Below are 27,443 nucleotides of genomic sequence, written 5' to 3'. Positions count from 1 at the left end.
CCCACCTCCAGCTTGCACTCTCTCTCTATCAAATAAATAAATAAAATCTTAAAAAAAAAAAAAAAAAAGGAAACTGAGGAGTAGTCATGTAATCTTCCCAAAGTCACTTGTCCAATAAATGGTAAATCTAGGACTTGTACTCATCAAGTCTTTTGGACTTCCAAATCTGTGCTAAGCCACTCCACCCATTCGGCTGGGCAAACTTCAAATGGCAATTACTTTATTTACACTAAAACCAAAACTTACTGTGTGAGATGTTTGCTAAAATGGACAGAACCTCCATCATAATTACAGGAACAAATATAAGAATTGCTTTCATCTCTGTTGTACTGAATCCAAAAAAGCCGCTTATCAAGCACATCCAATGACACAGCTGTTATTCTTGCTGACGTCTTTAACAGAATCTTCTCTTCCACACCGTTGAGATCGGCTCTGTGAAGGCTGCCAGCCACCTCTGACGACCAAAATATAAACCTGAGAGCAAACACATTACACAGACACATAATTGAAGGTAAAGTCACTTAAATGGCCAACTGTCAATGTTTCAGCAGTTCCTGGATGTCCACACAGGAGGAGTTGGACTATTTTGAATGAAATTCCAATTCAACAAATATTTATTGCTCTGCTATGGAAATTCCATGTGATCTCAAGTTAAAAAACGAATTATGCTTCTCTAGTAGGAAATCATGGTAATCAAAAGCACCATTTGTAGAGGGAAGCCTGCCTTGGTTCAAATCCAGGCAACCTTCTCAGTGAGAAGGTCCTTCTGAGTTCAAAATGTTATGATTCTACGAATTATCATCAGATTTTGATATATATTTCAATGTCTGAAAACAGCAGTTACCTTTCTACTGGATCAATTGCTACATTTGCAGGATAATTTAAGGCGCTTAAGAGAACTCGGGAATTGTCTCCTTTCATATCTGTTACTGTAATGATTCCTTCCTGTTGATTTGACCAAATAAGTTCTTCATTTATCCAATTTACTGCCATTCCTGAAACATTTTTCTCTATATTGCATATGCTCTGTAAAATCAAATTTCAAAATATTAATATTTTCTCATTCACATCAACATTTTTTATCTTTATGTATAAAAGTCTATTCTTTAAAGTACTTGTCATTTTTTGTGCATTCATAAAACTATTTAAATCATAAAATACTCACAGATACGGTGCCATTGTTTTGATGGATCAATGTTAACCCTCCCACATGAATATTTCTGGGCTTTAAAGTGGAAAATTATCCTATGCTTATTGAAATTAGGCAATTAACCATAATGTATTAATAATTTCAACTATAATAAATTTCCATGCTATCTTAAAGACAGTATATCCATTTGTTAATGGAATTTTCCATATTCTCACCTGAATCCAATTCTAAGCTTTGCCAAAATCTGGCAAGATGCCCTTGACCTTTGTGCACAGAGCTCTAACATAAATAAATTTCTCATTAGAGCCCCACTTTCCTGGCCCCTCCTCTTCCATCAGTCCTCACCTTTCTACAAGTCCTCAGTGCCCTCACATTATGACCCTATGGCCCAAAGACCAGGGCTTCTCTTTATGCCTCTTGGGTAGTGTTTCCTGCTCTCTCATGATAAAATGACCAAACAAAAACCTCTTTTATCTCCTAATTCCAGTGTATGCAGGTAAACCGGTCAGTCTTCTTGGGGGGTGGATGGTGGGAGGTGGGGAGAAGCCCTGATTTGTGTGGCTGCAGATTTCCTTGGTTTGTAAGTATTCCCACCACCACTTGGTGTAAATATTCCCACCATAGCTGTTTTCTGGCCACTGACCTGACATCACTGAACTCGGATTTGGCAATGATCAGTCTCACCAGCTTACACTATTCCTATACCTCATACAAAGTAATCTAGCCAATCCATTAAACCAGTTGCTAACATATTAATATATTAGCTCACCCAGGTGAATTGTATTTTAACAGGTGTTTTTGTAAACCGTGTTTTAACCCAAAGGAGGTGATACAATGGTGGATTTTAGGCACCAGGTCAATCCTTTCCAAATGACTTGACACAAATTCACAAGTATTTAACTTTTTTCCCTAGTCTGTGACAGGAAACCCTCCAGATTTTAAGGCTCAAGATTTTTGAAACTATTCTACAGATGGCTGGAGAATAATGAGTAGCCATCCTTGTTAAAGGTGACATTAGTAAGTCTCAGAGATGTGATAAAAGAAATTAGTACTTAATTGAAGCTTTTAAGAGTAACTGAAGGGAGAAAGGTTTGAAGAAAAACAAACAAAACAGTGGGCACTTTGTGCTGCGAATAAATGCTTAAGTTTTCTCCAGTCGCGCATCTCTGTAATCCATCTCTCAGGAATCGAGAGAACATTCCTCCTGGGACTCATTTAAGGGTTCCACCAGTTACAGAGAAAGATTAAAGATCTTTTGTATGTACTTGAAGCAAAATACTTTATATCTGACAGCTGCTTTATTATTCTTGTCCCAGAATGCCAACACCTTAAGATTCAAAAAAGGTGGGCTGCCTGGGGGCTCAGATGGTTGGGCATCTGCCTTTGGCTTAGGTCCTGATCCCAGAGTCCTGAGATTGAGCCCGAGTTGGGCTCCCTGCTCAGTGGGGAGTCTGCTTCTCTCTCTCCCTCTGCCTTTCCCCTCCACTTGTGCTCTCTCTCAAATGAATAATGAATAAATAAAATCTTTTAAAAAAATAATCAAAAAAGGTTTTCTTTCTAAATATCAGGTGCTAAAACCCATGACAGACATTTTAGACTAAACAGGGTTCCCAAACTCAGCACAACTGACATTTGAGGCCAGATAATTCTTTGTAGTGGGGACCAGCCTGTATATTTTAGAATGGTTAGTAGCATCCCTGTCCTCTGCCCATGAGATGCTAGCGGCACATCCTCTCTCCTTCCCAACACAGGTGTGACAACCAACAATCTTTCCAGATTCTGCCAAATATCCCTGGAAGGGCAAAATTGCTCTCGGCTGAGAACCACTGGAGCCAAAAATAATCATGTAAGTAATCTGTTTTAACCATGGAGCACTGGGTGTTATACGCAAATAATGAATCATGGAACATTACATCAAAAACTAAGGATATACTGTATGGGGACTAACATATAATAAAAAATTATTATATTAAAAAAAAAACAAAACCATAAAATGGTGATCTGACTTAATAAACTTATATAGTTTCAAAATTCCATTGACATCCTGACTCCTTTTGGGGTCTTCTGAATATCAGTGCCACGCTTATAGGTTTGCTCAGTAACATGCCACAGATGCAAATTAAACGATATCTACAAATGCCAGAAACATTTGAATTGAAATGTAATTTTCATTCATATATACATTACAAATTAACAATACCACGTTTGCCAGCCTATACAAAAATCCCTTAAATACTTTGGGGATGTACTTTACCTCTTGCCTTGTCCCATTCAGAAAAACTCTTTGCAAAAGTTTTCTCTCTAAATCTACCCAATAGATTCTTCCCTCATTGTAATGAAAATCCATGATCACTGATACGCCAGCATCTGCCACCAATTGCTCATGATTAGTTCCTCCCAGGTCAATCCTAAAGATACTGCTTCCATGGGAGAAAATCAAGAAGGGTGCAGGACCTGAAAGAAACCGAAGTGTATATTTTCAATATTTTATCTGACTTAGAGTAAACATTTCCCCATGACAACCAATACAAGTAGGCTTAATTTTTAATTCCTGGTTTTATATTTTAAATAAAGAATATTACATGAAGAACAAGTTCCTGTGGATGGTCACCATTAATTTTATAAATCATCTTCTTCACAAATTGACTGTAAGACATGCACATTCCCAAGTTAGGAAAAAAGAACTATCTGAAGAGAAAACCAATTTCTACTCTTACCTGTAAAATGCCATTTTATATTAGAAAATAACCACCTCCTATACTCTGTTGTGGATAGGCTCTGGATGAATGTAAATTTTAATTATGCAAATTGGAAATATTACAGATATTATCATTTTGGAAATGGAACCCACCTCCTCTTCTTACCTTATGAACAGAACCTCAGGGTAATGACAGAGAAGATAGGGAAAACAAGAGGTCTTTTTTTTTTTTAAGATTTTATTTATTTATTTGAGAGAGAGTAAGATCATGAGCCAGGGGGAAGGGTAGAGGGAGAAACAGACTCCCCGCTGAGCAGGGAGCCCGATGTGGGGCTTGATCCCAGGACCCTGAGATCACGACCCAAGCTGAAGGCAGACGCCCAACCAACTGAGTCACCTAGGCGCCAGAAAACAGGAGGTCTTAAGTGGAAGCAGGGCAAGCTGAGATGCCATCCCATGACAGCTCTGAAGAGTTGTCCCTGTTAGCATTGCCATATGAAACACAGGATGCCCAGTCAAATTTGAGTTACATATATATTGCATGGGACATACTTACACTAAGAAATTATTTCACTGGTTATCTGAAATTCAAATTTGACTAGTTGCCCTATATTTTTATTTGCTAAATTTGAGCAGTGGACCTCCCTGGATTTTTGATTCCTGCAGGACCTTGCCCTGAACTCTAACCCCATCATCTCCTGTTCCAGGTGATGGCCACTTTCCCATTCGGACTCCCAAGTAGTCAACACCTGCTTGGGAATCCGATACCTCTTTGGAAACCTCAGCACAAGTTATTGGCTGACTCTGCACAGAGCTTGCCTTTGATGCTTCAAGAGAATGCCAGAGAATAGCTTCGTCTCCTGCAGCCAGGGTGGTTGCCTTGGTCTCTTCTGCCTGAGGATGATGAGCTCCTTCCACCATGCCTTTAGATAACTCTGGAACCTCTGGGATGAGTGGGGCATTGGAGACGAATGCTAACATATTCTTGCTTCCCCACTAGGTTTACATTATTCTGTTTTCACATTAGCTTTTAATACCTTAATGTGACATAGTAAATCTGTTTATTGTTGTAAGGACTAAATGAAATGATGGATTAACCTCCTCTTACTCAGGGATTATGTTCTATGGTCAGAAGACATTAACTCTGCTTTAGAGGATATCAAAATAGAGCCAAGAGGAAGGAAGAAGTGCAAGATCATGAGAGTTTGAAATAGGTGCCAGCATAAGTGTCTAAGACATTTAGCTCAAATCACTCTTCCTGTGTCTTTCCCACAATAGAAGCCACCTGCACAGATATGGAGGAGAGCCCATTTTCTATTGCCAATCCAGCTGTGGAACCAGACGTATACTAGAAGAAATGGGAAGGGCATTGGACTGAGAGCCAAGAGGACTTGTTTCTAGTCCTGGCACCATAGCTTCCCTACATATCTCACAGGACCTCCTTGCCCACATCAGAGGATTATTGGGGAAAGAAATAAAATTGTATTTTTTTTAAATATTTATTTATTTATTTTGAGAGAGAGAGAGCACGAGCAATTGGGCGGAGCAGAGGGAGAAGGAGAACAGACTCCCCGCTAAGCAAGGAGCCTCATGTGGGGCTTGATCCCAGGATCCTGAGATCATGACCTGAACCAAAGTCAGATGCTTAACTGACTGAGCCACCCAGGTGTCCCAGAAATAAAAAATTAGATGAGAAAATATTTTATTAATTGCGGAGCACTATGCAAACATAATTTGCCATTGTTGATTCCCAGAACCAAGGTATCACTACATACGTTTGTGCCCCTGTTCACATTTGAACCCCTGGACGAAAACATTGGTGTAACTCATTTCTCCCATAGCAATGTGTCCTAGAGGAAAGGAAGGCATACGGAAGGCACCCTAAACTGATAGCTACTGAACGGTGGGCCTGTAGATTTATCACTAGGAATCGTTTCTTTGAAATGTGTATCATGCATTCTCTATAAACTGAATAAATGTACTCATATTATTAATTTCCTAGTGTACTGATACATTGAAAAGACCAATAAAACATTTTATTCATTCAAAAGTATTACTAAATGGGAGCACCTGGGTGACTCCGTCAGAAGATTATGCGATTCTTAATCTTGGGGTCATGGCTTTGAGCCCCACGTTGGGTTTAGAGGTTACAAAAGAAATAAAACTTACAAAAAATAAATAAAAGTATTACTAAATGGGAGGGTTCCAGGTTTCTTTTATTTTTTTTTTCAAGATTTTATTTATTTATTCGACAGAGATAGAGACAGCCAGTGAGAGAGGGAACACAAGCAGGGGGAGTGGGAGAGGAAGAAGCAGGCTTATAGCAGAAGAGCCTGATGTGGGACTCGATCCCATAACACCAGGATCACGCCCTGAGCCGAAGGCAGACGCTTAACCGCTGTGCCACCCAGGTGCCCCCCAGGTTTCTTTTTAAAAAAAAGGAGAAAGAAAAGGCACTCTAAACATTTTAGACAGAATATAACATAATGCTTTGTACATAATAGGTACTCAAAATTTTTGAATAAATCCAGAAATAATTGTGCTTTGCTCATTTGTCTGGCTTTAACCATAGGAACAAAGCTGAAGACACCAACAGATACATCAACTTCATAAAAGCAGAGTCAATCCTACAGAACTTATTCTACTAATAGCAATAATAATAATGATGATAGCAACAAACTTTCACATCTAATCTCATTTATGCTTAACATAACACCATGAACTAGATAGGCCAGATATGACAATGAAAAAATCGAAGAGAAAAGAGAAATCTGAAGAATCCCTAGATCCATAAAACACAAACCATAACATTAATTTCAGTAACTTTTCAAAAAATAAATAGAAAATATTTATTAAATTACTAAGTATGAATTAACTAATGAATTTTCTCTTCAGATTTTTCCCATTCACTGGTGAATCATGGCATCCAGGGTTTACCATAGCCTCTTAGAAGTGAAAGGACCCTAAATATTACCTAATTCAGTGTTCCCCAAAATTGTTCAGAAGAATCACACAGGGTGCTGTGGGTGTGCGTGTCTTTTGCAGATCCCTTCCTTTGAGATTCCAATTCAGTAGGGCTAGGCCGAGGGCTAGCAATCTGTTTTTTGAATAGACACTCCAAATGATTCTTGCAGTTGGTGAACTGGAAAGCACAGATCTAGTTCAGGTGAGGAAATTCAGTTATGTTTCCCAAAGACTCACCACTGGTTGGTGGTAGAGTTGGAATTGGCAGTCAGATATCGCCCTTTTTCCTGACTTGGTCTGAGTTGTCATGTGTCAAGATGTTACTATCTTCATTTTATTTATGTAACTGATTTTTAAAAAAAATTTTTAAAGATTTTATTTATTTATTTATTTATTTACTTACTTACTTACTTACTTAAGAGGGAGAATGAGTGAGAGAGAGAGCACACACAGAGGGGCAGGGGGGTGGAGGAGCAGAGGGGGCTCGATCCCAGGACCCTGAGATCATGACCTGAGCCAAAGGCAGATGCTTAACCAACTGACTGAACCCCCAGGAGCCCCATGTAACTGATTTTAATTCCACTTCCCTCAAACACTGGTCATTTCTTTTCCTACACTATTGGCATCCTTTTGTATAAACCAGGGCCTGGGTAAGTATTTGTAGACCTGAAATGTAATATAATTTTTTTTTAATGAAAGACTTTGAGAATTAGGCTTGGTAGAATAGTGATTCTGTACTACGACTGGAAATGATAACTAAGATAGTGTTTTCAGACTGTCAGAGACTGTACACATCGGGGTGTGCTACAGTCCGTGGATCTGAATGTCAGCAGGGTGTGCATGCGTGAACAGTTAAACTTTCCCAGGTCAAAACCTATGCCGTTTATTTTGGGTGCCATTCAGCAAGAGGGAAATGCAGAGAAAATCAAACATCATTTCTAAGGAACACAAACCCAAGGCAGCAAACAGGTCATAGCAAATCAATCAGAACCTCTGACTTCCCAACCTTGGGGATCAGTCGGGGATCTTGGGAAATTAGAAAGGAGGCCAGAATGTTTGGAGCACACTGAAGACTTTTATTAGTGACTCCAAGAACTGGTTTAGAGATCAGTTAGGACAAGCAGGTTTTGATTGAAGTGGGTGGCAGAAACAGTATTTCACAAGAGGCACCTCTACAAGGGCTCTGAACTGGGGGGAGTGGCCTCACAGAGGTCAATGAGAAGAGAAAGCGAAGGTCTTCTGCATCCTGGGGGCAAAGACTCACAGGACCTAGATAACACAGAAAAGATCCTGCAACCAGATTAACAGAAAATCCTTGTCTTCTCTCAGGCCAACATGGCACCCTGCTCTTCCTACCACTGGTTTTCTGCTCTAAATCTGGAGACAGACTGAAGGTTCACAGGACAGACAGTGAAAAGGGAGCTCTGGACCTTGGAATACACAATGGAAAAAGAATGTAGATTTAAACTGACAGACCTGGGGCGCCTGGGTGGCTCAGTCAGTTAAGCGGCTGCCTTCAACTGAGCCCTGCATAGGGGTCCCTGCTCAGCAGGGAGCCTGCTTCTCCCTCTCCCTCTGCCATTCCCCCAACTTATGCACTCTCTCTCTCTCTGTGTCAAATAAATAAATAAAATCTTAAAAAAAAAATAAAATAAAAATAAATAAACTGACAGACCTGATGGAAGAAAGCCAGACACCTCCTCTCCCTGCTCATTCCATAAGCGCCTGATAAAAGTCTGCCTCTCAAGGGGCTGCCTTGAGTGGTAACTTGGGTTTTAAGAAATGCAGAAACTTTTATTTCACTCTAAAAGACCATCTCCATCTGTTTTTCTTTTAATTGTCGTCCTTGAAAGGGCACACATTTAATTTGGGGGCAATCATAGCTTTCTTCTCAGCTTATTCATTAGTGTCAACATTCAAGGTAGGTGAGAAAGAAACCAAGTGACCCAGAACACTACATCCAGAAATGGGAGCCAGAGAGGTGAATTTAAATCTTAATTCTGTAAGACAAGCTCTGCGGCTCAATTTTGCTTGCTGGAATATGTGAATGAAGTTTGCCTACCTAGTCCCAGACGAGTAGTGAACACATGCCATCTAAAGCAGAAGATAGCCCCAACCTAACCCTCACCCCAATTCCCATCATCAAGCTTAAGAGCTCTACTCCCAGGTTTTCAGGATACTAACCGAGACGAGAAGGCTCTGCAAACGTGGTTTGTTTTGTTCTTTTCAATAGGACTTCTCCGTCTTTAATGGGCCATTACACTTTTTGATGCTCCAAGAAGGCAGGTGGTTAATATCACCGGAAGAGTAACAGCCAACATCCTAGGTGTTATCACTAGGGTAACACATTGAACGCATCATTTCATTTAATTGGGTAACACTAGGAGGTAGGAGCTCTCAGCGTTTTCATTGTGCAGAAGAAGAAATTGAAGTTTAGAGCAGTTAATTTGCTATAGTCACATGGCCAATAAATAAGATTTATATTATTTATGAATAATAAAGTTATGTCTTTCTGATCACAGAGTCTAGCTTTTAAACATCATGCTATACTGTTTATCTCAAATTGAATTTAACAGGAACTCTTACTGGATAGTGTCTCATATTTCAACTGTGTCAAGAAACCCACTTCAGGAAAGACTGCTCTAGGCATGTTCACCCTAAGGCCAGTTTCTCTGCATTCACCTTCCAGGAACCAATTAGAAAGTGGATCCCTTTAACGAAGGAGCCAAGAACATACAGTGGAGAAAGGACAGTCTCTTTAATAAATGGTGTTGGGAAAACTGGTTCAGCCACATGCAAAAGAATGAAACTATACTACTATTTATACCACACACAAAAATTAATTCAAAATAGATTAAAGACTTGGATGGAAGACCTGAAATCATAAAATTCCTAGAAGAAAACATAAGAGGTAAGCTCCTGAACATTGGTCTAAGTGCTGTCATTGTGGATCTGACTCCAAAGACAAGAGTAACAAAAGCAAAAATAACCAAATGGGACTACATCAAATAAAAGCTGCTGCATGGCACAGGAAACCGTCACCAACTGATAAGGCAGCCTACTGAATGGGAGAAGATGTTTGCAAACCATGTATCTGATAAGATGTAAATATGCAAAATATATAGAGAACACCTACAACTCAACCACAAAAAAAACCAACCCTATTTAAAAGTGGGGAGAGAATCTGAGTTGACATTTCTCCAAAGGAGACCCAAAGATGGCCAAAAGACACAGGAAAATATGCTCAACATCACTAATTGTACTAGGGAAATGCAAATCAAAACACTGTGATAACACCCCACATCTGTCAGAATAGCTATTATCAAAAAGACAAGGAATAACAAGTATACCAAGTGTTGGTGAGGGTGTGAAGAAAAGTAAATTGATGCAGTCACTACAAAAACCAGAATGCAGATTCCTCAGAAAATTAAGAATAGAACTACCATATGAACTAGCTACTCCATTTCTGGATATTTATTTAAAGAATACAAAAACACTAGTTCAAAAGATATATGCACCCCTATGTTCACTGTAGCATTATTTACAATAGCCACTATAAGAAAACAAATGGCGTGTCCATCAATATATAAATGAATAAAGATATGGTACACAGATATACAGAATGGAATATTACTCAGCCATGAAAAGTACAATCTTGCCATTTGTGACAGCATAGATGGTCCTAGAGGTAGTATGCTAAGCAAAAAAGTCAGACAGAGAAAGGCAAACACCATATGAATTTTCTCCTATGTGGAATCTAAAAGGAAGGAAGGAAGGAAGGAAGGGAGGGAAGAAGCGTAGAGGGAAGGAGGGAGAAAGGAAGGAAAGAAGGAAAGAAGGAAGGAAGGAAGGAAAGAGGGAGCAAGGGAGGGAGAATAAAATAAAACAAACTTATAAATACAGAGAACAGACAAGTGGTTACTAGAGGGGGAGGAGATCAACCGTGTGTGACGGATGGTACCTAGACTTGTGGTGGTGATCACTTTGCATTGTATGCAGATGTCGGATTAGAAAGCTATACACCTGAAACTTCAATAATAATAATAATAAGAGTTCAAAATTGGGTCCCTTTAAATGGATTCCTACAATTGCATCACCTGGATAACTGCATCTCTAATTTTAGAATATATTGCATCCCATATATATGCATTCCCTATATCTAATGTATTCCTTCACCGTGTTTAAAGCCAGCAGTGCAGACTCTTCAAATCTCTCTCCACTTCCACTGCCTTCTTCCTCCTTTCATGTTCTTGCCTCCCTCTTATAAGGACCCTGGTGATTACATTTAGGATCCACCTAAATAGTCCAGGATATCCACCCCATCTCAGGATCACATTTTCAGAGTCCCTTTTGCCATTTAAGGTAACATTCACAAGTTCCAGAAATTAAAACAAAACATAGGCCACGTTCAGTCTATAATAATTAATAATGTGGAGCATCTTTACATGAACTTAGTTAGCATCTCTATATTCTCCTTGGTGAAGTATCTGCTTAAATCCTTTGCCCATTTTTAACTATGTTATTTATTTTCTTATTGTTGCATTTGAAAGATTTTTTTAAATTTTTTTAAATTTTTTAAAGATTTTATTTATTTATTTAACAGAGAGAGAGACAGCCAGCGAGAGAGGGAACACAAGCAGGGGGAGTGGGAGAGGAAGAAGCAGGTTCCCAGCGGAGGAGCCTGATGTGGGGCTTGATCCCAGGACTCTGGGATCATGCCCTGAGCCGAAGGCAGACGCTTAACGACTGAGCCACCCAGGCGCCCCATTTTTTTAAAAATATACTTTGGGGGGCGCCTGGGTGGCACAGCGGTTAAGCGTCTGCCTTCAGCTCAGGGCGTGATCCCGGCGTTATGGGATCGAGCCCCACGTCAGGCTCCTCCGCTATGAGCCTGCTTCTTCCTCTCCCACTCCCCCTGCTTGTGTTCCCTCTCTCACTGGCTGTCTCTATCTCTGTCTAATAAATAAATAAAATCTTTAAAAAAAATAAAAATAAAAATATACTTTGGATATGAGTGCTTTGTCAGATACGTGATTTGCAAATGTTTTCTTCCAGCAGACAGCACGTCTTTTCATCCTCTTGACATTGTCTTTGGCAGAGCGAAAGTTTTCATTTTGGTGAGGTACAATTTATCAACTTTTTTTCTCTTTTATTTATCATGCTTTTGGTGTCATTTCTGAGAACCGTTAACCCCAAGACAAAAATTTCTCCTTTGCTTTTTTTCTAAAAATTGTATAGTTTTACATCTTAAATGTAGGTCTATGATCCATTTTGAGTTAATCTTTGTATAAGGTATGCAGTTTAGGTTGAAGTTCATTATTTTGCTCAGAGATACCTAATTGATCCAACATCGTTTGTTGAAAAGACTATCCTGTCTCCATTGAATTGTTTTTGCACCTTTGTCAAAGATCAAATGACCATATTAGCTCAAGTCCATTTCTGGACTTTCTAGTCTGTTCCGTTAACTTATGTATCTATCTCCTGGTTAATACCACAGCTCAGTATAACTTTTTAAAAACGCATATAAATGCAGCTTTACAGAACAGTGAATCCTGTTATAAGATTCCTGTGTTGTAGGTAATCCCTCATCTCAAATAAACATGTTTAAATATCTCTCAACTCATCATCATAAATTATGCTCAATTTTATTTAAAAACTGCTGCTACCAGACTAAAATGCATTCACCAACATTAAAGCATTAGAAAAGTTTTTCCAGATGTTCACACATACACACAAACACACATGTGATAAGACTCCGAAATCACTATTTTCATCTGTCTTCTGTGTTTTTCTACTATATTCCTACTCTCTGCTGAACATTTCCAGCTAGGGCTATCCCACAGCCCCAAAAGTCCCTCTGCATGTGAAAAATTGAGATTATGCAATACCTTCTGGTTAGTTTGCATTTACTAAAGAGATTGAATGTAACATGAGAATTAAAAAATTTGGCTTAAAGTTCAATGTTTTGATACTCTGATAGCTGTCAGAGACCCAAAAAAACATATTTCACAATTATATCTATATAAAATGAAAGAAATGCTTCACTGGCTGTATGTACAAAATACATCAATCATTCACAAATTTTATTGAATTAGACTGCCAAATCTCTATCTTCCTAGATGTCAACCAGTAAATGCAAACTAACCAGAAAGTGTCATATTTTATATTTTTAGCAATTAAAAGGGACAAAAATTATTTAGAAGTTTTTTAAAGTACCAAAAAATCTGTTTATAAGATTTTTTTAAGTGTGCAGACATAAGAATTTTTAATAGGTGGCATATTGACGTTAGGTTGCTCAACAACCTAATCACATAACAATGGAGATTTTTCCAAACACCTGTTTTCAAACTGCTCTCTTCATACACAAGTTTCTTACAAACAGCAGTCACTTCCTACTTGTTAGAACATCACCTTCAATTTGAAGGAATAAGTTTCTATTGTTTTAGTTATTTTTTTGAGTAGCATTACTAGTACATCTGTTTGTCATCACAGACAGGTAAAAAAAAAATTGGAACACGTATCCCTTTTTAAAAAGAAAACTATGTAACACTTGCTCTCTTAAGTGCTTTGCTTCAGGACATTCTACGGCAAGCCTGCGGGAAGAATAGTTTCATGGTTACTCCCCATCCAATACAAAGTATTACAAAGAACCCATTTAGTCTTGTTTTAGAGGAGTAAAGACATCCATGATGTCCCATAGCACTTTGTGCAATTGCACCTTCAATTTCTTGACAACACTGCTTCCCTGAGAGACTGTCAAGGACTGCAGTATAGGGTCCCGTTATGATCTTACCTAAGAATCTTTTTTGCTGATGTGCCAGTAAATGCAATGGCTCCATTGCCACTGTGTATACTTATACCACTTTTTTTTTCCATAATACATTTGTCAATATATAAAGAAGGCATTGACTATGGAGAGAATTTCTTCTCTGATGCCTTTTTCCTTCATTGGTTAATGAAAAAGTATTCGTTCTTTGTGCATTTCATTGTTGAAACAGAAATGTTAGTTCTTTGTGCATTTCATTGTTGAAACAGAGACAAATGCAAAAGTGGCGAAGATCACTAGCACTGGAGACAGAAAGCTCCTGTTGATTGTTTCCTGGCTCCATTACTTCTTAGCTGTGTGACCTTTAGCTCATTAACTAACCTCTCTGTGTATCGGTTTCATCATCTTTAAATGGAGACGATAACAGTATTTACCTCACAGAATTATTATGAAGACCAAATAAATTATTTCATGTCAAATGCTTAGAATTTTTCCTCACATATAGTGAGTAGCCAGTTAAGTTCTGACTCTTACTTTCTGGAAAATACCATAAGCCAAGATATATTAGAAGCACCTTTACTTTCACTCAACTGTGTAATTTTTAAAATTCTTTTTCTTCAAAATTTCAGTAATGCTTTCTGTGAAGTTTTCAACAGTGTTCTCTGACAAAAGAACACATTTTAATCTGTTGTTATGCGGTTTTCCATGTATTATTTTAGCTACATTCTACCACAGCAGGAAGCAGAGGAATATGTATTTCACTATAGTAAAAGGCTTGTCTATTTTTGCTGTAATGTCAGAAATCTCGAATGCCTTCTAACTTTTTATTATTAAGCTTAGTAAATGTAGTCTTTAATATCCTAACTTTGAACACAATTGTAAAAATCAGAAAAAGTCGTTTCACATTCCTTGCTTGTCCTGAAGGCTTCATGTTACCATTAGCTAACATTTCAAGGCAAATTTTACATTTGTTGTGTGGTTCATCGCTAATATTAATAAACATAAATCCAGTTTTCAGGCTGTCTTATTAATTTCTCTTTTTTTTTCTTATTTTTTGTCAAGTCTAAAGAGACTTAACATTGTTTTTGTCTCTTATGCAACCAAGAAAGAGCTTAGGAATAAGAGAAGTGTCCTTCTGTCCTTCCCTCGTTGTTCTCTTGAGCTTGAAGAATTAGTAGCATTGTCTGCGACCTTTAGTTCCTTTGCAGGAAGGTTTTTAAGCCACTTGTTGGATTTTGTCAAAGTTAGTTTGGTAAATCCAACTAATATGGTCCCTAAGTCATCAGGCAAACTGCAGCTGGCTCCACACCTGCCTCTGAGCTGGGAACCCCACTGCTCCCTCAGGAGACCCTGGGCATATTAGATGAAATTGTTGCCATGGTGCCCTACGATAACCAAGACATATAAAAATTTCAGTTGGTGCGCCTGGGTGGCACAGCGGTTAAGCGTCTGCCTTCGGCTCAGGGCGTGATCCCGGCGTGATGGGATCGAGCCCCACATCAGGCTCCTCTGCTATGAGCCTGCTTCTTCCTCTCCCACTCCCCCTGCTTGTGTTCCATCTCTCGCTGGCTGTCTCTATCTCTGTCAAATAAATAAATAAAAATTTTTAAAAAATAAAATAAAATAAAAATTTCAGTTGATTTATTCAAATTTGTTTTCCAAAATACAATAAACTTTTGGATCCACTTAGAGCTTTTAAGATTCTGAACAATGTTGCTTGGATCTAAAAAATGCACATTTCCACATACTGCATAAATTAACGTTAATGCCAATAGCCTTTGCAGTCTCCCTGCAGACCAAGGAGAGGTTAAATTCATCTGTTGAAAATTCTACATTAAACAGAATAGCTGTATGCTTCAGAGGGAGGGAGAAAAACACCAGAAGATTCCTGGTAGCTTCTGCCTCTGTGCCTGTTTTTAAACCTCATAAGGGAAGGGCCCATAATACAGAGTATTGGTGTCAGCAACTATATAGTATCGAGTTTGATTGATCCTCTATCACTGATCTGTTTATACAAGGATAGAATCTATGGAAGAAGAAAGATCCTTCTTCAAGCTTTTGAAATTTTAACCAGAAAAGTATCGAAATGAATGAAATATTTCTCAACCACCATACCATGTGCTGAAGAACAAGGCAGGTGCCATGATGTTGTTCGGACTATCTGTATCCTGGCAACCATCTACCCACAAAAGGAACCACTTCATGAATGAAATCCACTTACACACACAAAGCTGATCTACAGCACCCTGATAGGCTGTTCTTTTTTTTTTTTTAAGATTTTATTTATTTATCTGACAGAGAGAGACAGCCAGCGAGAGAGGGAACACAAGCAGGAGGAGTGGGAGAGGAAGAAGCAGGCTCATGGCGGAGAAGCCTGATGTGGGGCTCGATCCCAGAACGCCAGGATCACACCCTGAGCCGAAGGCAGATGCTTAACGACTGAGCCACCCAGGTGGCCCCCGATAGGCTGTTCTGAATGGAGAGAAGAAGGTAGTGCTTTTCTCTGAGAGGCCTTTTCTATCCCGTCACTGGGAGGGGGCTAGCAAATAAATCAATGTATACCATGAGTCACTGTCACAGGTGTCTGCTGGCTCTCAAATGCCTTCACACTCACACAAATTCCAGCGTACTAAGCATCCTGGGACATACCTGGGAAACCCAGACACTGAGAGACATTAGTGTGGTTAGCCAGGCTTGGGAGAATCAGAAAATCAAGGTCATAAAGTGAAAACAGATGTACACACCAATTCAAACTCCAGGCTTAGAAGGAAGGTCAAGAGGTGATAAGAGCAAAAGTTTCTGCCTAGTATTTGGCTAAAACAACTGAAGTTTCCATACATTAACTAAATTCCAGCATCAAAGTGAGATAGGAAAAACTAAAGGGCTCCATAAAAATCTGTTTTTCACTCCTTTTCCTGCTTCTATTCTTGCTAGGACCTGTACCCCTGCTTTACACATACCTCATACTACAAATAATGTATGTCTTCCTTGTAAGGGACAAGGAGTTAATGATTTCTTTAGAGTCTTCCCGCACAATAGATAACATCTAAGGAAGGACTGGGCAAGAATGACTGGGTGAGGCCATCCTGTGCATATTCCAGACCACGGGGGCTAGACATCTAGACGCCGAGAACCCCTGGCTTCAAGTGACTTATGGAGGACACCTGGGCCCTTGTCCTTGATCTGACCAGTTCCTGGATGCCTGAGAGGACACGTACAGCAGACCATAATCCTCAATAAAAACCCCAGACCCCAAGCAAAGATCCGACTCTCTTTTGTTTTCCTTTCTGAGCCTCCCAGCCTCTGTCTGTACCTGCATTCTCTCTATATCTTCGATAAACTCTATTCTGACTCCCTCCTAGCTCGTGTTTGATTTCTGTCTTGCATATACCCAAGGACCCTCTTGACTGATCCTGTGGGACCCTCTCTGGGTTCTTGGATCCAGCCTGCCTACATCAAAAGGAAGCAATCAAAAAATACACAGAACAAATAAAAAAAGAACACAAACGGTCCAAAATCTTTAGGCTGCAGGAGCACCTGGATGGCTCAGTCAGTTACGTGTCTGACTCTTGATTTAGGTTCAGGTCATGATCTCAGGACTGTGAGACCAAGCCCCACATCCAGCTCCATACTCAGCAGGAAGTCTGCTTGTGATTCTCTCCCTCTCAATCTCCCTCTGCCCCTCCCCCCGCTCATGCGTGTGCACATGTGCTCTCTCTCTCTTTCAAAATAAATAATCTTTTTAAAAAATCTTTGGAATGCAGCAAAAGCTGGTCCAAGAGGGAAAAGTATAGCAATACAGGCCTACCTCAAGAAGCAAGAAAAATTTCAAATAAACAACCTAACCTTACATCTACAGGAGCTAGAAAAAGAACAAACAAAACCTAAAACCAGAAAGAAGGAAATAGTAAAGATTAGAGCAAAAATAAACAAAACAGACCTAAAAAAAAACAATAGAACAGATCAATGAAATCAGGAGCTAGTTCTTTGAAAAGATCAACAAAACTGATAAGCCACTAGCCAGGCTCATAAAGAGACAGAGAGAGAGAGAGAGAGAGACAGGGAGGGAGAGGACTCAAACAAAATCAGAAATGAAAGAGGAGAAATAACAACCAACACCACAGAAATACAGGAGTTATAAGAGAATATTATGAAAAATTATATGCCAAAAAATTGGACAATCTAGAAGAAATCGATAAATTACTAGAAACATATAACCCCCAAAACTGAATCAGGAAGAAATGGAAAATTTGAATGGACTGATTACCAGCAACAAAACTAAAGCAGCAATCAAAAAACTCCCAACAAACAAAAGTCCAGAACCAGATGACTTCACAGGTGAATTCTACCAAACATTTAAAAAGTTAATACCTATTCTTCTTTATTCCAAAAAATAGAAGAGGAAGGAAAGCTTCCAAATTCAATCTATGAGGCCAGCATTACCCTAACCTATAACCAAAAACTGATAAGGAGACTATAAAAAAAAAAAGAGAGAGAGAGAACTATAGGCCACTATCTCTGATGAACATAGATGCAAAAATACTCAACAAAATATTAGCAAACTTAATCTAACAATACATTTAAAAAAAACCATTCACCACAATCAAGTGAGATTTATTCCTGGGTTGCAAATCAATCAACATGATATATCATATCAAGAAGAGAAAGGATAAAAACCATATGATCATTTCAGTAGATGCAGGAAAAACTTTTGACAAAGTACAACACCAGTCATGATAAAAGTCCTCAACAAAGTAGTTTAGAGGAACATACCTCAACATAATAAAGGCCATATATGAAAATCCCACAGCTAACATCATACTCAATGGTGAAAAACTGAGGGCTTTTCTGCTACAAACAGGAACAGGACATGGATGTCTGCTCTTGCCACTTTTAATCAGCATAGAAATGGAAGTCCTAGCTACAGCAATCAGACAAGAAAAAAAAAATAAAAGGCATCCAAATTGGTGAGGAGGTAGTAAAACTTTCACTATTTGCAGATGACATGATACTCTATACAGAAAACCCTCAAGACTCCACCAGAAAAGTCCTAGAACTGATATGTGAATTGAATGGTCACAAGATATAAAATCAATACACAGAAATCCATTGCATTTCTATACACTAATAATGAAGTAGCAGAAAGGGAAATTAAGAATACAATCCCATTTATAATCATACCAGAAAGAATAAAATACTTAGGAATAAACTTCATGAATGAGGTAAAAGACCTGTCCTGTGAAAACTATAAAACACTGATGAAAGAAATTGAAGATGACACAAATAAATGGAAAGACAGTCTGTGCTCATGGATAGGAAGAACAAATATTGTTAAAACCCACAGCAATCTACAGATTTAATGCAATCCCTATCAAAATACCAACAGCCCTTTTCACAGAACTAGAACAAGTAATCTTAATATGTATATGGAACCACAAAAGACCCCAAATAGCCAAAGCAATCTTGAAAAAGAACAACAAAGCTGGAGGTATCACAATCCCAGATTTCAAGGTATACTACAAAACTCTAGTAATGAAAACAGGGTGGTACTGGCACAAAAGCAGACATATGAATCAACAGAACAGAATAGAGAGCCAGAAATTAACCCATGATTATATGGTCAACAGTCTTCAACAAAAGAGACAAGAACATGCAATGGGGAAAAAAACAGTCTCTTCAACAAATGGAGCTTGGAAAAATGGACGGCTACATGTAAACTAATGAAACTGGACCACTTTCTTATACTATCAACAAAAATAAACTCAAAATGGATCAAAGACCTACATGTGAGACCTGAAACCATAAAAACCCTAGAAAAGAGCATAGGCAGTAATTTCTCTGACATCAGACATAGAAACATTTTTTTTACATATGTTTCCTGGGGCAAGGGAAACAAAAGCAAAGATAAATTACTGGGACTACATCAAAAGAAAAAGCTTCTGCATAGTGAAAGTAACAATCAACAAAATAAAAGACAGCCTACTGAATGGGTAAAGATATTTTCAAATGACATATCCAATAAGGAGTTAGTGTCCAAAATATATAAAGAATTTACATAACTCAACACTAAAAAAACCCACAAATAATCCAAATAAAAATGGGCAGAAGACACGAACAGGCATTTATCCAAAGAAGACACCCAGATGGCCAACAGAAACATGAAAAGATGTGCAACGTCACTCTTTATCAGGGACATGCAAATCAAAACCACAAGGACATATCACCTTACACCTATCAGAATGGCTAAAACTAGGAACACAAGAAACAAGTGTTGGCGAGGATGCGGAGAAAAAGGAACCCTCATGACCCATTGGTGGGAATGCAAACTGGTGCAGCCACCCTCATGACCCATTGGTGGGAATGCAAACTGGTGCAGCCACTCTAGAAAACAGTATACATGAACCACTATGTTTATTGCAGCATTATTTACAATAGTCGAATTATGGAAGCAACCCAGTGTTCATTGACAAATGAATGGATAAAGAAGGGGTGTGTATATGGATATATGTACATACACATATATACTACGGACTATTACTCAGCCATATAAAAGAATGAAATCTTGCCATTTGCAACAACAGGGATGAATCTAGACAGTATAATGCTAAGTGAAATAAATCAGTCAGAGAAAGACAAATATTATATGAATTCAAAACAAATGAACAAAGAAAAATAGAGAGAGAAAAAAAACCAGACTCTTAACTATAGAGAACAAACTGATGTTTACCAGAGGGGAGGCAGTTGGGGAGTGGGTGAAATAGGTGACAGGGGTTAAGAGTATGCTTATCATGATGAGCACTGAGTAACGTACAGAATTGGTACATCACTATATTGCAGACCTAAAACTGATCTAACACTCTATGTTAACTATACTGAAAATATTAAATAAATAAATAAATAAATAAATAAATAAATAAATAAATAAAATGTCCTGCGTAGGTCATTTGAAATAGATTGATAGATTTCCTTAATAGGTTAAGGAAAGAGGGCTAGGTACAGATAACACAACCGAGGGAGGAAGGGGGCCAGCTACCACTGTAGAAGGCTAATGCCAAGAAAGAGAGACGGCTGGCAAGTCTTTGCCACAGAGAACAATCACTTACTTTTTAAGGACAAGAATGAAAAATATTTTGTTTTAAGTGTCTGATGTGTTGGATCAGGACGTGGCCAAAAGTTTTTGTCCAAAGCCCTCAGTTAAAGTCTGTACCCTCATGGTTCATATATGAGAAATGAAACAGGGTGGTGTCCAGTGTGAGGTGATGCAGTGTGAGAGAGGGACAGCACGGGAGGGAAGGGAGGCACAGAGTAGATCAATAATTCAGTGGAAGGACTCGAGGGATATAGAGCCTTCCATATCACATCACTCTCCCCATGCCCAGGAACCCTCCAGAATAAAGGAGGGAGACACGGGGTTTCCGTCTAAAGGAGGATAGAAGCACAGGACATTTTTATTTAAAAATCTGAAGATACAGTGACCCCAGCAGGCCACAGAGCTTTGAAATATCGGAAACTCCAGCTCATCCTCAGGGATGTGGTATGGTCTTCTGGTCCTTATGAAAGAATCTCAGCACAGCCCTGCTGCATTCTTACTTCTTCTCTTATACGCTCTGAGAAAAATCATTTACCATGAATAAGTCCCCTTACTTGAAAAAAAAGAAATTAGCAGTCCTTTTGTTTCTCTCTTCATACTTAAGTGAACAGAGAGAAGCTAAAGCATTTGTTCCATCATTTTATTACTTCTCTAGAACAGTCTCTCCCAAGTAGGATGTGTACTACTTAGAGACTGCAAAAAAGATTCTGTGTGGAAAGGAAATATTAGAAATATTATATGTTGTGTAAAGTTCATCATTGAGGTATCGAAAACATGTAAGGAACTGACAAAGAAACACATCCTGAGAGCATGTGCCCGCATTTTAATTGTTTGCTGGATGGGATGGAGTTTGGAGATTACTGATGCTTAAAAAAAAAAGAAAAGAAAACAACCATTCATACTAAACAAGAAATTATCTCAAATGGATTTTTACGAAGGCAGATTTGTAGATGGTAAAGTAAGATTCTCAATTTATGTGAGCCAAATTATTAGTACATTTATTTTTAATGGAAAACAATGAGCTGTTCTCTTCTGAACAAAAACAAAGAATTCCCACTTTCCAACTTTTAAATTGAATGTCAACTATTTGGACAACCCCAACTAATTCAAAATGTAAGTTCATTTAAATAATTATTTTATTATTTCTTTATATCCCCTCAACAGTTTTAAAAATCTTAGAGAAACTGGTTCCAAATATAAGAAAAAACATGCAAGAAATTTAAATAATCATTCTCAAGTGGCTTGTTTTTGTTATTGTTATTAAAATAAAATTATTACTGGTAAGAAATCTAACAAGCAGATTTAATTTGTGCTTAGCGCAATTTTTTATCAGTTGATATCACAGAAAGACAAACATTAGAATTGCAGTTCCGCATAGATACTGACTCAAGTCAGTCTGATATGTTTTTGTATTTTTAATAAACATTTCTTCTGATTACAAAAATACAAGTTATAAATGTTGAAATGATTTTGACTACATTTTTTAATGTGGTAAAACTATCATCAAGTTTTTCAATATGGCATTTTTCTGTGTGCAAAAAAAGAAAATTTAATTATTGTAGAAGAAACCAAGCCACATTTAGAAAATACTACTACTATTACCACCAATAAAAATGATTTAACAATGATAAAAATAGAAGTAGCAGCTAAGACTTACTGAGTGCTAATTATACTCCAGGCTCTCTTTTATGCACTTCATATGTATTAATTTAGTGGTCCTGAACCGAGGCTGCCCATTATGCCTGTTAGAATTGCCAAGGAAGAATAACAAAGAAAATGATGCCTGGATTTCACCCCAAGAAGAGACTCTGACCCAGATGGACCAGAGTGATAACCTAGACATTGGTGACTGTAATGTGTGGCCAGCATTGAAAACACATACATTAACATAATCCTGACAACAACAATCCTGAGGGAATAATTATCTCTGTTTTGCACTAAGGAAAATGAGACATGATTCACAAGCAGCAGAATGGGATTTGAACCCAGGTCTGTCTCCAAAACTTAAGTTTTTTACCACTAAGCTCAAATACCCCTCAAAGACTACAAACCACTGAGTAGCCGAGGGGTGGTTTCATTCACATGGTATACATTACAGATCATTTCTATAATTTCTTTGCAGTTAGATTAAAAAAAAAACACTTTTGCATAACCTTGGCTGAAAAAACAAACAAGATTCTGATCCTGGAATTACTCCACTTTGCACTTGACTGGGAAGCTGGCCAAGCCTTAGCCAGTGCTGAAATAGGGATTTCACTGTTTACTGCTGACAGTGATCCCCCAGTTAGCTAACCTACTGCCCCAGGATCCCTCCTGCAGCCAGCTGTCTCAGGGTTGGCTTATACTTCTTCCTCACCCTTTATTTACTAAGAAAGTTCACATAAATAATATAGGTACACATGGCAAACAGGAAAAGTTCCTTTTTTCAACTGATTTTTCTCCTCCGGGGCAAATAGGCTTGAAAGTTCAGAAGTCACTTGCTAGCAGTTTTCCGTATTGCTCTCCTCACCTACTCTAGCTCAAATAGAGACTAATAAAATCCTCATTCAATTAAAAAAAAAAAAAGGCAGGAAGGGTGGTGGGGGGTGGAATGAGAAGAAAACCCAGTTCTGTGTTATCAAGTGGTTTATCTGGCTAGCAGTCACGTGAATGACAACCTGGCATAAAGTAACCTGAATCTTGTCAAACCACGAAGCATTCTTCCTGCTGGCCAGAGGTGGTGTGGCTCAATGCCAAGGGCAAGTAAAAAGGCAAGTAGAATTTAATTGGGAGAAAAACAGATGATAGCACTCTATTTAGAGAGGAGAAATACTATCCTCTGAAATGCAGGGGGCACAGGGTGTGACCCAGGCAGTTATCAGCTCACACGAGATGTGGAGTGTAAAGCAGGGGGTTTAAACCCATGACTCGCAAGGAACGAGGGAGCAGAGGCTGAGTCACAACGTGGCATACAGACATTCTATACTCTGTGGGGTCTGTGCCATAGCACTGTACTGCTCAAATAAGGCATCTCCTGGTATCATTTGATCAAGGGGTTTTAGCCAAGATGTGGTGGAGCCAAGGGGACATTTATTGAGCACCATCTGCAAGCCCCTATGCTAGGTGCATTTTATGTGTTATCTCATGTCATCCCCACAACAGTCCCGAAACGGGGGTATTATTATTTCCCAGCGACATTCCAGTATTACTCAAGTATGGCTTTGAAATGAGGTGTGTTGGCTTCTAAAACCTTCCACTCTGTGACACAGTCCCGCGTGACTCGCTGTCTCAGTCCTGGGCTCCAGGTATATTTGGTGCAACCGGCCTTAGTGAAGGCTCCTCTGAGTCACCGGTAGGGGCAGCGAGGAGCACAGGTGGAGGCTCCTTTGCAAGCAGGAATCGGTTGGTTTGCTCCCTGAGACTCTAGAGCTAATGGTAACAGTTTATTTCTGTAATTTTATTTTATTTTACTTTTTGCTCTCTCTGGTTCTGCTTCTTGACTGGCTCCTACCATCTCCCCTCACATCACATGCAGAGGGCCGAGCCTGTCTCTGGTCACTTGCCAACCACTCTCAGAAAATTCTTCCTCCCCAGAGAGGCTCCAGTCCCCTTGACATAACTGTCCAAAAGCTTTTCTTCTGCTCCAACAGCTGAGTAACAGGTTCGTGGAGTCATTTTGCCTACTGTCACCCCCTGTCCATAGTTATTCTCTAGGACTATGTGATTAGCAGGTCAGGGAGAGACTTTTCATTCATTTAGGAAGAATTTATAGAGTACATGTTATGAAAGTGGAAATGCTCTAGGTGCCAGAGATGTAGAGATCCCCAGAATTCGGTCCTTCCTTCCAGTACCCCAGGGTTCTGCTCACTTTGTTACAATGAGCACTGCCTGGAGACAGAGTCCTGAGATTCTGAGCAAGAGCACCTGATTTCCTCATTCGTAACTTCCTTCATGGGAGAGCCAGGGCAGGAGCCCAAAGTCAGCAGTTTGACTCAGAATTGTTCTCTTTATCCCCATTATTTTATGTTGTCTCCCGAAGGTTTCTCTTCTGAGAACTTTACTGTGTTTCCCTCATTCTATACCTCTTTTTGGGAGCCATACCCCTTTTCAAAAGGTCAGGACAACAGAAAAGGTATGCTGTCAGGCAGTTTATGCCCTCTAATGAATGGAAATGGCTGTCTTGTTTGAGCAGCAGGTTGGAGACTCACCCAAGGAATAAATAAACCAAATCAACAGTAAGAGAGGGAGAGAGAGAGACAAAGAGGAAGATGGAGAGAGGGAGGGGGAAGGGAGAGAAGAGAAAAAGGGAAGGGGTAAGGGGAGGCAGGAGGGGAGAGAGTGAGAGATGTTTTTCTGGCAAAGTCCTTAAGCAGGATGATTATTTGCATTTGGTAAAAGTCCCATTTCTCCTTGATGAAAAACCTGTTTAGTATGGGAGAGGGTGTGGCATATTGTCATTTCTTAGCAGTGTTCAAAGTTTCAATGCACCTGTTACTCAAAAACTGAAGTTGCCCTCAGAGCTCCAGAAACAGCAGAAGAGGGGAGAGAGGAGAGGAGGTTTAATTTGAAACTTAGCTCTCAAAATGATAGAATCACGTTTGTTCCCTAGTCCCTTCCCAATTTCCACTGGTGTTTTAGCTACTTCTGAGTTCTTATACAAAGTTATCAGAAAGAAGGATTTTTTTCTTTATGGCTTATATAGAAACAGTTCCCTCCAAAAATTCATCTGTTTCCCCAGCTTCCAATATAAAGCTGACCAGCTGAGTAGTTACTCCTCATGTCGGAATAAAGACAAAGGTTTACTTTGTTACTTATAAGTGAGACATATTCACTCACACGCACGGGTACAGTTTGAGAGCCGAGAATTTTTATAGTTGGTAGCAGATCACCTCTAACAACCAGGAAGGAAATAGACATGCATTAGAAAACAAAAATTATGCGAACAGACCCAAAGACAAATCAGAAAAAAACGCCCAAGTCCACACAATAGAATGAACAGGTCTATGAAGGCAGTTTCTGGGAGGATGTGAGCTCCTTCTAATGAGATTACTTACCCACACAAGTAGAATTCCCCCTTCCTGAGGGAGAGCCTCCAGGACAGTTCCAGCGTTGCAGGACTGAGAGACTAGCAAAACTACACTGAAAAACTACCGGCAACAGAATGATGAGGAAGAGCAGCATAATCTCGATGGGCTTGAACTTTCAACAGAAAATAACTTGACTTTGCTTGAGCATAGCCCGGGCAGAGTGGGGACGTCTGACCCCAAGCGTGTCCCCTTGGGTTGGCCTGCGGCCCTGGGGCATCTTTCACTCTGTTCTTCCGCTGTAGTCCTCCAGCTCCCCCTCCTGCACCTCACGACAGTGGCCTGTAGCCTGTAAGGGACCCTCGGGAAAGATTTCTTTATCGAAGTCCTTGGGAAGTCAGTAAGAAATACCTGCCACCCATATGACAAATTTCGCAGTTTCACGGGCACTGACTTCTAGAGGCCTGACGCTGACGTAGCTGTGACAGGCAGAGAGCGGTGTAGGCCATGGCTAGAGAGAGCAGAAAAGGAAAGGGATGGAAAGTTCCGACCACGACCCTTGATGAGGCTGAAAGAAGAAATACAGCGATAGGATTTCTCCCCAAACACAGTTTCTCTTTTTGAAATGTAGAATGACTCCCTTTCCTTTTTAAAGCCCTTTTGGCTCCACCTCCTCTCTCCTTTAGTGACACTTGAGTGAGCCTCTGTTTGCAAATGGGAGTGTGGGCAATTGCTGGCTGCAGGAAAGCGGGGACGGCTGCCAGGGAGGAGATAACTGGCCACTCACCATAACTATTCCGGGCAGAACCAGGGAGAGAGCAATTCGGGGGCGGTGGAGTTGCTCCTGGTGTCTAGGAGATACCTGCTAAAGAGTGGCTATGTTTTAATACCTGGAAAGGTAGAAACCAAGTTAAACCACACCGTACAAATCCATGGCGAGCCACAGTGTGATAATTCAGACTTGCAGTAATTGATCATTCACGTGAGCAATATCAGAACAAAATGTCAACACCAGTACACATTCCTGCCACTTTATCTTTTTTTCTTTCTCCTGTATATTTTGTAGCGGAATTTGAAAGATTATTCTTTCCAAATCAAAGGGAAATCCCTGAAGCCAAATGAAGAGCTACAGTATGCACAGACCGCTTTTCTTTCAGCATGAGCATAATAAAACCCCATGAGGGGCCAGGAGTGCAGGGAAAGCAGTGGGCTGTTATTACAGAGCCGCGCTGGAAAAAACAAGCTAATAGTGCAAAAACTGGGAAACACTGGAAATCCAGCAGAACTGACTGCCGTTCCTTCCCAGACAACTTAGGGTATCTTTTCACATAGCAGGGATAGAAAATAAAAGCTTGAAGTACCCATTAGCTGTCTCCTTGGTTATTTTATCCGGAGTGCACCCAGAAATATCCAGCTCAGGCAAACCATTTACACCAGATTTGATGAACAATGGAAATTTCTGCCAGTTTACTTCATCCTGGAAAACAAGCTTTCGTTTAAGTTGCCCAGAGGTGGTGTTCCAAGTGCCAGTCAAAATGTAGGTAAAGCGATAGTCACAAAAACAACAGTCACACTAGTGAACAGCCATTCTGACAGAGAATGGGAAGAACTCCAATCCTTTCACTCATATTTAATTATGTCCTCATCATTCCTCAGATACTGGGTCACTTTCTGAAATGGCTAGCGTCAGGGTTTCTCTGATTTTAGCTGGCCTCTGCCAGACAGCTCTGATTTCTCACAGGAGAAGCAGACCCTGGAGGGCAGCAGAAGTC

At 39.5% G+C, this 27,443-nt stretch overlaps 1 protein-coding gene across 2 annotated transcripts in view; it reads right to left on the bottom strand.

The window, feature by feature from the left end:
* The window catches only part of EGF (epidermal growth factor), an 89,025-nt gene extending 62,760 nt beyond the window's left edge, over positions 1-26,265 (bottom strand). For both annotated transcript variants that reach the window (XM_040626248.1, XM_008689428.2), the window contains exons 1-4: positions 25,702-26,265; positions 3,405-3,604; positions 845-1,026; positions 247-474 (exon numbers count right to left, since the gene is read on the bottom strand). In XM_040626248.1, the coding sequence (XP_040482182.1) occupies positions 247-474; positions 845-1,026; positions 3,405-3,604; positions 25,702-25,828 (737 nt within the window). In that variant the 5' untranslated portion in view covers positions 25,829-26,265. The remainder of the gene's footprint in view (positions 1-246; positions 475-844; positions 1,027-3,404; positions 3,605-25,701) is intronic.
* Between the last annotated feature and the right edge of the window lie 1,178 nt (positions 26,266-27,443).

This window comes from Ursus maritimus, unplaced genomic scaffold (assembly GCF_017311325.1).
Source record: "Ursus maritimus isolate PB19 unplaced genomic scaffold, ASM1731132v1 scaffold_11, whole genome shotgun sequence".
In the NCBI taxonomy this organism is placed as follows: Eukaryota; Metazoa; Chordata; class Mammalia; order Carnivora; family Ursidae; genus Ursus; species Ursus maritimus.
This window is presented reverse-complemented; position numbering and strand designations above follow the sequence as displayed.